This window comes from Astatotilapia calliptera, chromosome 23 (genome assembly GCF_964374335.1).
Source record: "Astatotilapia calliptera chromosome 23, fAstCal68.1, whole genome shotgun sequence".
NCBI classification, from domain to species: domain Eukaryota; kingdom Metazoa; phylum Chordata; class Actinopteri; order Cichliformes; family Cichlidae; genus Astatotilapia; species Astatotilapia calliptera.
This window is the reverse complement of record NC_137443.1, coordinates 20,544,862-20,559,434: the sequence shown is the minus strand read 5'-3', so window position 1 is coordinate 20,559,434 and position 14,573 is coordinate 20,544,862. Positions and strand designations below refer to the sequence as shown.

At 36.9% G+C, this 14,573-nt stretch overlaps 1 protein-coding gene across 3 annotated transcripts; it reads right to left on the bottom strand.

Moving 5' to 3' along the window:
- Positions 1–94: 94 nt before the first annotated feature.
- Positions 95–12,842, bottom strand: sh3yl1 (SH3 and SYLF domain containing 1). Of its 3 annotated transcripts, XM_026157546.2 has the most exons (11): positions 12,598–12,838; positions 8,814–8,924; positions 8,079–8,192; positions 6,296–6,360; positions 5,945–6,057; positions 4,616–4,744; positions 4,367–4,511; positions 3,865–3,946; positions 3,693–3,758; positions 2,479–2,511; positions 95–1,375 (listed from the first exon to the last, which is right to left on the bottom strand). In XM_026157546.2, coding segments are annotated over exons 1-11 (1,068 nt in total). In that variant the 5' UTR covers positions 12,599–12,838; the 3' UTR covers positions 95–1,166. The 3 variants fall into 3 exon arrangements, with proteins under 3 accessions (XP_026013331.1, XP_080153694.1, XP_080153693.1); XM_080297568.1 differs by lacking the exon at positions 3,693–3,758 and having other exon boundaries at positions 3,838–3,946; positions 12,598–12,842; XM_080297567.1 differs by lacking the exon at positions 2,479–2,511 and having other exon boundaries at positions 12,598–12,841.
- Positions 12,843–14,573: the final 1,731 nt, after the last annotated feature.

The window sequence follows — 14,573 nt, the reverse complement described above, 5'->3', positions numbered from 1 at the left end:
TCTGTGAGATTAAGCAGGAAATATTCAAATGTCAGCCCAGTTAGCTTTTTAAAAAAAATTTCTGTTGTTCTCTCTGCATAAAAACAAGCGCATATTTTAGAACACATAAGGTTTATTAACATTTGCAAAGGATCCAAACAGTACATTGTACTACAGCTATGAAAAAGCCCCCCCCCCCCCCCCCCCCAAAAAGAATACCCACCCACACCACAATTATTAATCTGAAGACATTGTTAAGATTAAAACATTAGCAGATCCCTAAACTCATACTTTAAATGTCATTTTAAAAAAGTGCAAAGTGAAGAAAAACAAAATATTTAAACTGATATGCATATATTAAACTCCTTAAAAATTCCTTCATCCACCTTGTAACCCGCTCCATTTAACATTATTACAACATCATGCATAACCATATTTACATGCAGAAAAAAAAAGAACAAGGGTGCAGCAAAGTCAGTATAACCATCTCCACGATAATTGTAACACATTGACTTAAAGAGCTAAAGAAAGTGCCTAACAGTTGGTGTTGAAATTTACAGCCCCTTAAAGTTCCCTGATCACAGCAGCTGACAGTTAAATTTCAACTTTTTGTTCAATTTTTAGACTTTACAGCAGTTTTGGTGGTGCCACTGATCTTAAAATATCAAGACTTTAAACTATAAAAGAAACTAAACTAAACTAAAAGAAAAACAAACAAACAAACGCTTCTGTTGGCAGCCAGCCTTTAGGCAACCAGCCTAAAGTTCCCAATCAATTTCAAACTAAATGTAAATAATAATAATTATGATGATGAAACTAATAATCACAATAATAATGGAATAGTTGATTTCATTTAATCCAAGTGGTTGTCTTTTTGTGATTCAAATTTGTACCAAGAAACAACCAAACAGTGGTACTTCAATATTAAATGTGAAACATTTGAAATGGTTAAAAATGCCAGTTAAAATATTTTTGTGAAATATGTCAAAATGTATTTTGTCTGACAAATGTTTCAAAATTTCCAATATTACATTTACTATGTGAAAAACCGAAGGATTATTAATTCATTTACAAGTATATTCATGCAGTGGAGTGTTTACGCCCAACAGAACAACCACGTTCCAAACTCATTTTACCCAATATTGGTTCTTTCAGATGTTTTTCTGTCAGACACCCAGAGAGTAGTATCAATATGTAACAAAGTTTGCAGGAAAGATCCCAACCCGACCATCTTCCAGTTGCCCCTCCCACCAATCATACTGGGAGTCTGTCTTCGTGATGACAGTGATACGGTCGCCTGGAACAAAGCTGAGGTCACCTGGCTGCTCCCCTGCAAAGGGATGTGTCGCTGTGACAACCATCAGCCCAGTGGCTCCACCCTCTGATGATCCCCAAGCTACAATTAACAAAAACAAAGAAAGTAAAACAGAAACAAAACAAACATTTGACAAAAGCAGATTTAATTTACTGCAAATTCACTGTTTAACATAGGTCTGATATATTTATGTTGTACAATTCAGAATATTAATATTTATTTACAATAACACATAGAAAACAGATGTTGAAACTGAGACATTTTACTATTTCATGAAAAAAAGCTACTTTTGAATTAGTTACGAAAGAAATAGTAAGGGTTACTAAAAAAAAAAAACAGCTGGAGGCACATTTTTCATCTAATTAGATCATGAGAAAATCTCATTCTCTAAATTACATAAAAACATCAAAAGCTTAAGAGAATCTGGGAAAAAATTAAGGGACAAGGCTGAAAATCAATATTGGATGCCTATGATCTTCAGGCCCTCAGGTGGCAGTGCTGTCATGGAAATCACTGCAAGGACTAAGGAACACTCACTGTGCCATCCACAAATCTGAACATAATCCATGTCTTGTCTAGACCAAAGTTAAATTAAAGGGGATCGAGGCAGAGTAGAAAACTGTTTTGTGGACAGACGAATCCAAATTTGAAATTCTTGAAATTCTAGTATATGGGCACTACAACCTGGGAACTTAAGAGAACTTTGATAAACAGGCTCCTTATCACTATTTAGTCCAAGAGGTATGGGGGTACATGAGTGCCTTTGGAACCGGCAACTTGCACATGTGGAAAGGCACCATCAGTGCTGAAGGTATCTAAAAGTTTTAAAGCAACATATATTTTTACACATTTTATCTAGACAATGCTAAACCTTGGGGGGAAAAAAGACTCAGCACTACTGAGCAGCTAGAATCTTCTACCAGGCAATACATTGCCACAATTCCTAGTTTTATGGACTACTGTTAAATGAAGAGGTGCTGCCATCAAATATAAAATGTGCTTATGTTTTTTTTTTTTTCCAGTTTAAACATTTGATGTGTTTTTTATGCTTTATTGTGAATAAAATATGGGTTTATGAAATTTGCAGATCATTTCATTTGACTTTTATTTAACTTTTGCACAGCACCTCAACTTTCTTGTTAACTAGACTAATTTTTTGTGTGAGATGTGTCAAATATTCATACCGTTCATCTGAGAGTTTCTGGAGGCAAACTTACCTGAAAGAGAAACAAAACATCAATTTGAGTCACGGCTAATGAATCTGGAGAAAATTAATCTACAGCTGTGAAAACATTAATAAAAATAAGTTCTCAAACAAGAAATATGAAAGACTAATGCTCTTTTTCCATCTTCCTCCATTAAAATTTATTCATTAGTGTTTAAATAAAGAACTTATTTAAAATAAATAGCGCTGCAGTTTAAGTTGCAGATATGTGCTGTGAACACTAGAGAGAGCTGCAGCCCCAAAGTTGATAACAATATATTAATGTCACTGCACAAGCAATCATACTGACTTACATTAATTTGCTGAAGACTCACTGACCTTAAACCACGTCTTCACCATAAAATTAATCATTTACCTTGGAGGACTCTTTTATCAACACAAAGGGGTCAGGTCCCCGCAACGTACCTGTTTGAACAGGTGTGTGTCGCCGAAGTATGCACACGCACATACGTACATACACAAAACACTAGGATTATTAATGGGTTTTGGTACTGGCTGCATCAAGGTCGTGGGTTAATAACAGACTTGAATACACGGTGTGCCATGTGACCACATGGAGATACAAAACAAGGTAAATACAAATGGGAGACAAAATGACTGAAAACGATGCTAAACAACCACATGGAGAGTTGACAAACTGAAAGAAAAGGGATACAAAATGAGCACGAACAACTTTTGTTCTTTTTGTTTTGCATCAGTTTAACCATTTCTCGAGCAAAAAAACCCCAGGATGTTGTTAAGCCGTCCATTACAACCACAATGCCGTGCTAAACAATTATGAAGGGACACAAACTGACCACAGAAACACAATACGGCCACAAAAGGCATGGAAATCTGCCTGAAATGGGACGCAAAATGGTTTAAAACAAAATGACAACAAAAAGGATAAAAAAAAAAGAAAAAGAAAAATGACAAATTCTGACTATAATAAGATGCAAGCAAAAACCCAAAGAAAAGAAAAATATGTTTGTACTAATTGGTTGATTTGAATTCTCCAGACCCAAAACCAGTTACTAACATGGGCAACAAAACCAAGTCAGAGGCCTCTGAGTTTGAAAGTGAGCTCAAGGAGTCACAGCGGTCCTCACAAAATGACAATGAAAGAAAAAAAAAAAAAAAAAAAAAAAGAATAGCTGGTAAGGAGTAAATAATGAAAGTTAATGTAAAACTCACTTGAGGTTTCAGATTTATAGACAGAGACACTTGGGTAGAGAGTGTTTTTAGTCCTTACTCCAGCTCCTGTACTCAGACACATAGATGCAAAAACACACAGACACACACCCCATTACAGACAATTTCGTCCATAAATTAATAGCACCTGAACAGTTGTATTTCTGAGCTTTACCGGCACTGGCTGCTGACACCTCGGAGTAGCTTGGTGGCTTTGACTGGATCGGAGCTGGTGGTCTGGCTGGGCGAACGGATGACTGGAGACAAACACAAATGTACACTTTATGTACTGCATATTAGATAAAGGCAAAAAATAAATAAATTAAAAAAAAATAAATCACATGACATTCAGTATAACAGTCACTGAGCTACACTTAATTTGTGTCTCCATTGTTTGTTTGTTAGGCAAATGCATAAACCAATACACTATTGAACCACTATGTAAAAAATAAAGCACAGTAATTGTCAGGGTATTTTAGATGGATGCTAAACTGCATACTGCCTCTATTCCAACAGCATGGCTTTGTATTAGAAAAATCTGTGTGCTGAACTGAGCTGCCTGCACTCACCTACCCTTTAGTGAGCACACTGGAAACTATTTAGGGCATCATTTGAAACCATCCTCACTTCACACATAGCTGCCTTTCCTTTTTGAGTTAAGCTTTTGGTTTGCGTACCCTAGTTTGCAAGTTCTTGCTTGTCCAGTCGGTGGTGTAGGCCTCAGTGTAGACATCTAGGATGTGGTAGAGGTCATAGCACTCTGACGGCGGTTCCACATCACCATTCAAAATGGCAGATGCGCGGATGTCTTGGGAGTAGAATCTGCAACAACACTACTGGATTAAAGACAAGCACTTGTTTGGAAAAGAGAGAACTAGTTAAACTTCTGACATGCAGCAGATTGATTCGTGTTTTTTCCCCCATACTTGCGGTTGGTTTCTTTGCGTTCAATGAGGCAGGATCCCTCCAGAGAAATACCTGCAAACAAACCTCTGGACCTGCAGTAGGTGTACACAGCTGCAGTACTCCGCAGAGCCACATCAGCCTCCACGTTCCTAACAAGCAGAATTTATTCTATTGATCAAACTGGCAAAGGTGAAGTTTAAATGGTCAAGTAAAATTTCAGAATTTGAAAACATTAACACCTAATGACCGGTTAATTAGCACTAGTGATATGTTTCACAGAACATGATCCTGGGTCCTATGCTCTTTTTAATTTTAAAAACATTTTTTCTGCACAAAAATAAATAAATAAATGTTTTTCCAAGCACAGATTTGTTTTACTGGATGAAAAAAAACAAAAACAAACAAGAAATAAATAAAAACAAAAACCAAACAAACCAAGCTGCAAGTTGGTTCATAACTACCCCCCCCCCCCCCCCAAAAAAACAACAACCAAAAAAACAAAAAACACAATCAAATAGCAAAATAAAAAAAACTGCAAAACTTGCTTCAATGACCAATAAATCTGTGTTCCAGCTTTTGTGAGTGAAGCTATAGCTTTTTATTGGCTGTTATGACTATTTAGCAGTTTGTACCTCTGTAATGTAGCTTGCTAGTACAGTTAGCTGGCGCTAGTTGATACCTTAGCTTTTCAATCTCTCATCCAAAGATGGCCACTTCTGGCTACAAAACCCCAGCATAGTATAGGGGAATGTGTATATATATATATATATATATATATATAAAAATCACAGTCCTTGGTTTCTCCAAGGACCTGCAGTCTTCTTTAGGTTTATTTCCTGCTGTGTCTGTAAAACTATAGCTGGTTGCGGGTTATTCAATCACTGTGTATGTGACTAATTTCATAGTACCATATACACTCACACATAAACTAACTGTAACAACTGACCATCTTCTTCAAACTAATTCAGCTCTGGCTACCATTTGTTGTCTGTCTGTAACATTTATTGAGAATGAACCGACTGACATGTAACTCGCCACGCCCACAAACACCTGCCAATACATGAGCACCAAAACCGGTTAACCCACCCTGAAACCACCTTATTCTAAAATTAACCTCAACATCTTAATTGGCCTCTAAAGTAAATCACGGGTGATTTTTTTCCCCACCTCAGACAGTTTGGCTATCTGCTTCAGGCCTCAAAACACAAACTGTCATTAAATGTCTCATAAATCTCTAAGCAGAATAGGACAATCAAACCTAAGCTGTAATTTACATAAACAGAAAGCATTCAAGGCAATTAAAAGACAGACAGACAGATTGTGTTAGGAGAGGTGGGGAGTAGACTCACCTTCCAACAGGTCCCACGGCGACAGTGGCGTTCCCGCCAAGCGTCAAGTTCCCACCCTTTGTGAAGGCTTCGACGGCCCTCCGGTAATTCAGGATGATCACCAAGTCTGACACCTGAGGGGGGACCAGAAAATTAGCTTTTACTTCTGCTTTCCAAAAAGGGATGTGGTGCATTAAAGGACAAATTGACATCTCAGTGATGCAAACCGCTGCATTCACAACCTTTAAAAACACTATTGATACATTTATGGCAATTATTGTGAACCCCTAAATTCAACACAAATACAAATGTTTCGTCTTGGAACGCAAATCAGAAATCAAATAAATAAAATTATAAGATTTGGGATTATACCTCCACCCCGATTTCGAAGCCTCCACCCAGACCAGCGATGCCAATAGCTGAAGGTGCTGACCAGCCTGCAGACACAAAAACACACAGAATAAAGCTCAAGCATGGATAATATTTATGGCTGAAGCCAGGATGGATTATTCACACTGCTGGTGCCAGTGTTTTCAGATGTGGTGAACTGCTCCTTTAATGTGAAAATCCAGAAAACCAACAAAAGAGCCTGAAGAAGAAGAGCAGGGGTGGTGGCACCACTCAGTAAGGCCCATGTGACCCTCGGTGGGTTCTGGCACCACGGCAAACTCAAACATCCGCCACCGCCGGTGTGTCAGATGACTACAGCACACTCCCAACACTGCAGGGAGGCCTGGTTTTTAACCGCAGGAGCCCAAAATGTCACAAGACAAAACAAAACAACAAAAGGATTATTGAGAGACTCAGGAAGATCAAAAACAGCAAAAACTGAACCAAATAAGAAGAAAAAACAGGACAACAGGCAAACAGCAGCAAATCACAAGAATTGCTTCGTAGACTGCGGCTAAATCCATGATTAAAAAACAGCTATTATTTCCTCCTCCAACATGACACCTCTGCTGTTGAACTCTCTTTACCTTACTAATAAAGAGTACAGACTTTCTAGAACACAAAAAAAAATGTGTACTCATCTTATACTTTGTGACAATCAAATAACAGAGGAATAATAATTCAGTCACTCAGATCAATCATGCAGATAAATTCCAGAAGCAACATGTTTCTACAAACATACAAAGACTTTACTTGGAAGGGTAACAAAAGTACACTACTGTCAAAATGCCATCTACAATTGATTACAATCTTTTTTTTTTTTTGAAGTTCAGTTGCTTTGTACAACTGTTACATCACACAGACACATGCTAAGAGATAAGAGCATATAAATTCCAAGAATTCCACTACAGTTTAAGCACAGAGTTCTTGGACTGTCCTCGTAGTACTGCACAGCAAGTAATTTTCCTCAGATATTTGGATTCGAAATGCCCCCAAAAGGTGCCAACAGTACAAACATAGACCAGGGTTTAATTGGACTCCAATTAGCTAACATGAAGCCTAGCAGACAGCTAGTAGCTACAGCCACTGTGCCACTATCAATCTTTCAAAGAACATAATGGCATAAAATGCGAACTTTAAGCCTTTATACAATTTAAACTGGTGATTTTATAATTCACAGCACTAAAATTGTATAAAGGGGGGAATTAGCTATAAAAACCAAATCTACTTTTTGAAGCAAGCTGTAAAAATGTTAAATTCTGTTGTAAAATGTCTTCAATTTCTCCAGACTTTTGGTGCTTATATCCTTCAGACAAATACAAGCTTGCAAAACCATATTTATTTTGTGTAGAAAAACAAACTGTTATATCCACAAGTAAAAACAAACAATAGAGGACTCAGAATCGTGCTTTGCGGAACACCATGCTAGTACTGCTGATGCCTCAATCGCATTTAATTTTTTTTTCTGGAATAGCTTAATTTCTCAGGACTGGAGTTTGATGCTTGTGAGTGAATCATTTTATTTGTCAATGAGGCTGAAGTGCTGGTTGGAAGGAGCAAAACAATTGTGGCTTGATCGAGCACGGCTTTGTTCTATCTGACAGATGAAAAAAAGAAAGACAACATAAGTCTCCACATATTTTGGCATCTGGTGACTTACCTGAGCAGCCTTCTTAATTAAAGTTTATATTTTTTGAAACACACCGACAGTTGCCTGTGCAAAATTCCAAACCTTTACAGAGCATGGAAGGAGTGGTGATCTTACGTTTGTCAGGAAGCCTGGCGATTACTACTCCGCTGCCTCCTCTGGCTGTGATCATGAAGCCTGCCTTGATGACAGAGATGATGGCCAGACCCTCAGCCTTAGCTATTACGTGAGCTACAACAAAAATATGGTAGAGTACACACTTTTAGCTACACTACAGTAAAATACTTCACATTTTAAAATATATTGTGATCTGTACGCTCGAGTGGGATGGCCTTCGTTGTCCTCCAGGAGGTTTGCTCACTGGTGCATCTTTATTTATAAGGCCCTGCTTGGACAAATGCCCACCTACATTTGCGATCTGCTCACACGGAGAAGTACTGTTTCTTACAGCCTGCGTTCAAGCGATCTTTTATTGCTCAATGTTCCATTTGCCAGAACTGAACTGGGAAAGAGGGCTTTTACTTATGCTGCCCCTTTCACATGGAACATGATGCAAAAAGACTGGAAGATAGCAGATCTTATTTCATTAAATGCTTTTAAGTCCAGATTGAGAGAGCCAGAGAAAAATGTTTTTAAAATGTAATTGTTATTTATAATATGTATGTAACTTTGTAATTTCAACGTGTTGTCGCCTCTTGGCCAGGACTCCCTTGCAAAAGAGGTTTTTAATCTCAATGGGACTTTTCCTGGTTAAATAAAGGTTAATAATAATAATAATTAGAAAACCCAAGTATTTAAAGAGCACTGGACTAGCCCTCAGTATATAAAGCTGACAATATGACAGGTTGTTACCGGGGATGAGTTTGTCTGGCCCATTTCTGCTGGAGATCTCGGTGAAGTCTCTCAGGATCTTGGCAGCTTTCTTGGCCTCAGACTTCAGGTTGGATGGGATTGGGTTACTCACTGCAAACACCCAAATTACATGGCTCATTAAAGGCATCAGCAGCTCATTCAAAGCTGCCCCCTTCCACCCTACCTTCCTCAACAGCTTGAAAAGTTATCATCCTGGCAACAAACCGAAGAGTAACATTCATCAATGAGCTCACTGTTCACTTTAATTGATCTTATCTTATCTCCATCTGCAGCAAACAAACTTCCCATTACGCTTTCACTGTGAGGCTCAAAAGCTCATTTATGCTGATAACTGGCACGTTATTTTAAGGGACATGTTTACTTATTAGAAAAAAAAAAACAATCATTTTGCTCACGGCTGAAACGAGCTGAAGAGGAACATTCAGTCCAGAACAAGAAGAAATAAGGACAGATATGAGCTTTTCTGTGACATAAAAGGAATTCCCTTTTTACGCAGCTTCCTGGCCAATAACTAATCCATTAGTGTAATGTCAGCAACACTTATGTGCATATCCAAATAAATTTCCATTAAGGAGGACTACCCAATTAATGCACTGAATATTTTTTTGCCCCTACTTTCTATATTTGGATTTATTTACCTTAAAATAGAAAACAGACAAAACTTCTGTAACTGCAGTGGTAAAAGCAAATTTTGTTTTTTAGAAACTTTTGCCAATACAAACAAATTTTTTAGAACATAAATATTTGTGTAGTTAAACCCTCTAATTTTTACATTTGTGTGTAACATTTATAAAATGTGATTTTCACAATATCAAAATTAAGTCTATTATTTAAATATATAAATTTTAAACTACTAAATTTGTTCACAGACAAAAAAAAAAGAGAACATATCTGAAATATAAAGAGATTTAAATAAAAACAATATTAATAATTTTTTCTAGTATTTAAAGAGATTTAAAACAAGTCTTAAAACTTATTACTCTTAAAACATTAAAGTCTAAAATATATTAAGTATGAAATAAAATATAATTAAAATATTAAATACATTAATAAAAAGTCAAAAATGTTTTAATTATCTCAGAGAAAACAAATATAACAAAATATCTGAAAATAGAATCTTTCTCATATATAGTATAACACACACACACACACACACACACACACACACACACACACCTCTAATGATTTATCATAATATTAATTGATGGATGTCTAAACCTGTAGATGATAACACATATGACACATAAGTCTGCAGGTGCAGGACCTTTACATTCTTTTCCAGAAAGAATTAAATGAATCATTCACACACATATATCATTATGATCGTGTTTTATTCTCTACCAAGTCATGGGGATTCTTTGAACTCTTATTTGAAAACAGCAGCTCAGTGTTCACATTTAAAAAATATATTTTTAAAAGTTAATACCAGAAAATGAATTTGTATTTCTGCTTTTGAAAACAGTAAGAGATTAATTTTCTTCCCATTTTCTCTGTATTTGATTTTTAAGATTAGATGACTCTTCTTCAGGTCACATGTCATAAGACTTTCCAGGAAATCTCTGCAGTGAGAGTCAGAGAGCTGTGACCAGTCTGCCGACATGCTAAAATGCACTCCTGCTGCAGCAGCAAATTCCTGACACATGACACAGCCTGAACAGCACATCCAAACGTGCCGCTGACCAACAACACGCCAACATGGCCAAGTGCTCCTGCAGCATCGCCTAGACTCCATCACAGCCTGCAGCACTGATGGAGAAAACACTGACTCCGAGAAACCGCCCAATCCTCCATTCTGAACGTGAATCCAGTGGCTTCAGTTAGACTCCACAGGGCTAGCACTGAGGTGGTGTTAGTTATAGCCATCTTTCAGACAGAATCTACCTGTGTATGGAAGTTCTATTGCTCTTTTTAGACAATTCTAGTCAATCATGCAAGTTTAATTAGTGTCTAAGGAGGTTGAAACATTCCTTTATGTTCTAGTTGTTGGTCAGAAGTTCTGGTAATTAGACTGTGATCATCTACATAGAAGTTTGACTCATCTTTGGAGCGGTTATACAGGATTTTAATTGTTTTTTTGGTTGGCTATGGGTGTTCCTTATGCCTGCAACAATGTTCCTTTGGACTTTAAGATGGTACAGTTTGTTAAAGGGATGTCTAAATAGGTCACTAGGGAGGGTTCCAAAGTCACTGCATGTCAACTGATGATCTGTGATTTCCCTGTGATTTGCTCATAAAAACGTTGAAGGGGTAATTTCAAGTCTTTTCAAGCCTTTCAATTGAGCTATTTTTTAAATAGCTATATCTAGAGAACTATTTAACCTATGTCATTCAAATTTTTAATCAAAATATTTATTACTATGCCCTCAGGAATATGGCATTTTGAAAATGTAGCTGAAGTCCAACATAAAATTCTGAGACCTTGGATTAGTATATGGCTTACAGGAAGCTTAAATTCCACCATGTGTGTCATGAACTAGATCGTGTTATAGATAAATTTATCATATTTTAATAGGTTCTGCATTACTTTTGATATACTTGACAAAAAAAAAATAGCAAAACAACAGCTTTGTAATTAAGTTTAGTTTTGGTGTTATTTATAATGGTCATTGCAACATTTATCCACAAACCTATCTAGTGAGATAGGTATGTGGATTAGCTTGATTAATACAATGAGAGAGGCTACAGTTACCACAAGTGGGCGTAGGTATACAAGGAGCATGACATCACAACTGCTCACAACAACAAGGTAAATAGCTTAATGTGAACACGATGGTTTGATGTAGGATAGTAAAACACAGTTATGATGGTCAAGCTGGGAATGTTTCTTGGTTTGGTCAGTTCTCTGGCTGTTCTTGATGATGGAGTTCCTCTTAGTAGTTTCTAGTGGTTTATGGTTTTGATCCATGCTATAGTCATCAGACAGGATTAACTTGTCTTGGTTAGTTAGTCATTAATAAGAACAGTCAGATTTTTGGCAGAAGTCCTTTAGGTTTTAGTTATTTAGGAGCTGGGTTGTCTTTAAAGAGGTTTTAGATGTAAATGAGGAGCTTTTGCTAGAAATTAGCACAGATTTCTTGCTTCTGTTACCTCCACAACGAAGTGCTGATTATTTTTCATAAGATTCTGGTCACATATGACTAGGTCCAATGGCAATAAACTAGTATAATTAATCTTATTAATTTCAGACGTAACATAAACCCAGCAGCACAGAGAAGCAGTCACTCACAGCTGATTAACAGCTAACGATAGCCCATTAACACTAATTAGATGTCACAGATTCTCCACAACATGAGCAACCCTACCCAACCCAATCTAACCCTATGGCCAAGGCCAAAATAGGCAGCATGTAAGTTTAATTAAATATATATATATATATATATATATATATATGGAAAAATATCTTAAAAAAAAACAAAAACCCGAACAAACTGTCAGATGTCTTGTAAAGTTTTTTTTTTTTTTTTTTGTGTACACATATTTTAATAAACAAATATTTATTCCCTTAACCCACATATCCCTCTGCCCGTGACCCTCTGGGGGGTCCTACTCTTCAGTTTGGGAGCCAGAAAAAATAAAACTGCCGTTTATAAGGGAGTAAACATTAAACTGTAAGAACGTTTCCTGGTAAAACTGGTCTTCTTTTACTAAACCTAACCCTGTAGGTATCCAGGTAGAGCAGACAGGTAGAACAGACCGGAAACAGCAGGCACACACATAAAACAACTCCTTGTGTACTTAAATTACTTTTTTATCTTTAACTTACTTTTTTTCCCTTGTTTCTTCTCTGTCAGTTTGACTGACGACAGGTAAGCAGTACAAGCCTCTTCACTTCACTTCCGCTTCACCTGACGCTTCTCACAGCCGGAAACTGCGCGCGCAAAAACTACGTAAAGGAGAAGCTCTAAGCGGAGGCACGTGGTTAGGTGAGGGCAGTTGGAACTGTGTCGGTTTGCTGTGTGAAGGCTGGTGCTCTCTATCAACTAGGCGCGCTCTCGCGTGTCTGCAAGGTAGCTCGACCGGGGGCTTTTCCCCTGATTTCAGACTCTCAGGTGCGCGGTTAATGTGGAGGCTTTTAATTTGGTACTCAGATGTTTTTTGTTTCTCAGGTATATTGATATCTGACAGTAAAAATACTGCATCCAGATAATGAGTTTTACCTCTGGTAGTTGCACATTGAATTGATTGATTGTATATATTATTACAATATCTAAAAAAAAGTCTATATATAAATATACTGAAGATATTAAAAAATATGTTATTTTTATCAATAATAAACAATAAAAATGTAATAAAAGTGTCCATTGATATATAAAGCATCCATCCATCCATTCGCTTCCGCTTATCCTCTGGAGCCTATCCCAGCTGTCATAGGGCGAGAGGCAGGGTACGCCCTGGGCAGGTCGCCAGTCTGTCGCAGGGCTAACACACAGGGACAGACAACCATTCGCACTCACATTCACTCCCGCATTCACACCTATGGACAATTTAGATTTTAAAACTTTTTTTAAAAGTATTTAAATAAAAAAAAGTATTTACTATTTAGTAAGTAAACTATCTCGACAACAATAACAGAGCTACTATTAGACCAATATAAAACAGAAAAATTATAAATAGAATTATTAAAATATCAGATATTCATATATAGTGAATGAAGAATTTTTTGTATTTTGTTAGCAAAATGGAAAATAGGTGCAGAGTTTTATTGAGACATGTGCAGGAAAAAAATAATGCCATTTTTAGCCACTCTATTAATCATATTCACAAGAGCTCACAGCAGATAGCTCCACATGCTTTTTTGTGGAATGTTTACAGGAAATGCTCTACCTCACACAACCCCAAAGGAATTTGTGTATTTTTTTGCTTGTTAGGCAAATGTGTAAACCACTACACTATGGAGCGGCTACTTAAACGTGTTCAAACATACATGGAAGTAGTCATGCATGCCTCTCCTCTTTGCCTTTTCTTTCTGTAGTTTCTCTCTTTCTTTCTCTCTCACTCTCACGTGGAATTGTGGCCGGTGTTTCCTTGCTGATGGGTGGATGATATGGCATGTTTCTGGCTAAGAGTTTTTTGTGGAAAAACACAAAATTATGTCTGTTAAGCTGTGTTATCATTGCTGTTTTTTTTAATTGAAGAAATGATGTGCGTTTGTGGTAATCTGCAGTAACAAAGTGCCTAAAGATATATTTAAAATTGTAGGCGTCTTTAGGCATCTGTAAATCAACACTGGTTGATATCTTTAGTTGTGCCTGTTTTGCCTGAATGTCTTGTTGGTCACTGTTAACTGGTTCAACAAACAAACAAACAAACAAACAAACAAACAAACAAACAAACAAACAAACAAACAAACAAACAAACACACACACAGAAACAAATATTCCTCTGAAAGTGGTCAGGTACAAGGACTGGACTGAAAACAAGTGGAAAATCTGCCAATGTCCAAAGAAATATTTTAAAAGATCTTCAGAAAGTGTGGAGAACGACTGCTGAAGATCACTTTGAAAAACTATAAGAGTGCCTGGTTCATTGGAAGCAAAAGATAAAGAAAGAAGCAGTGGCTCAAGACTTTTGTCAAGTAGTCGCCTTGAGGTGACTGCTGTTGTGATTTGGCACTATATAAATAAAACTGAATTGAACTGAATTGAATAATATCCACCACTGATACTACTTGTAGTCTCGAACTGATTATAGTGGATGATTTGCTTCTGACTCTTAAGGCATTTTTACACTTAGCTGAAT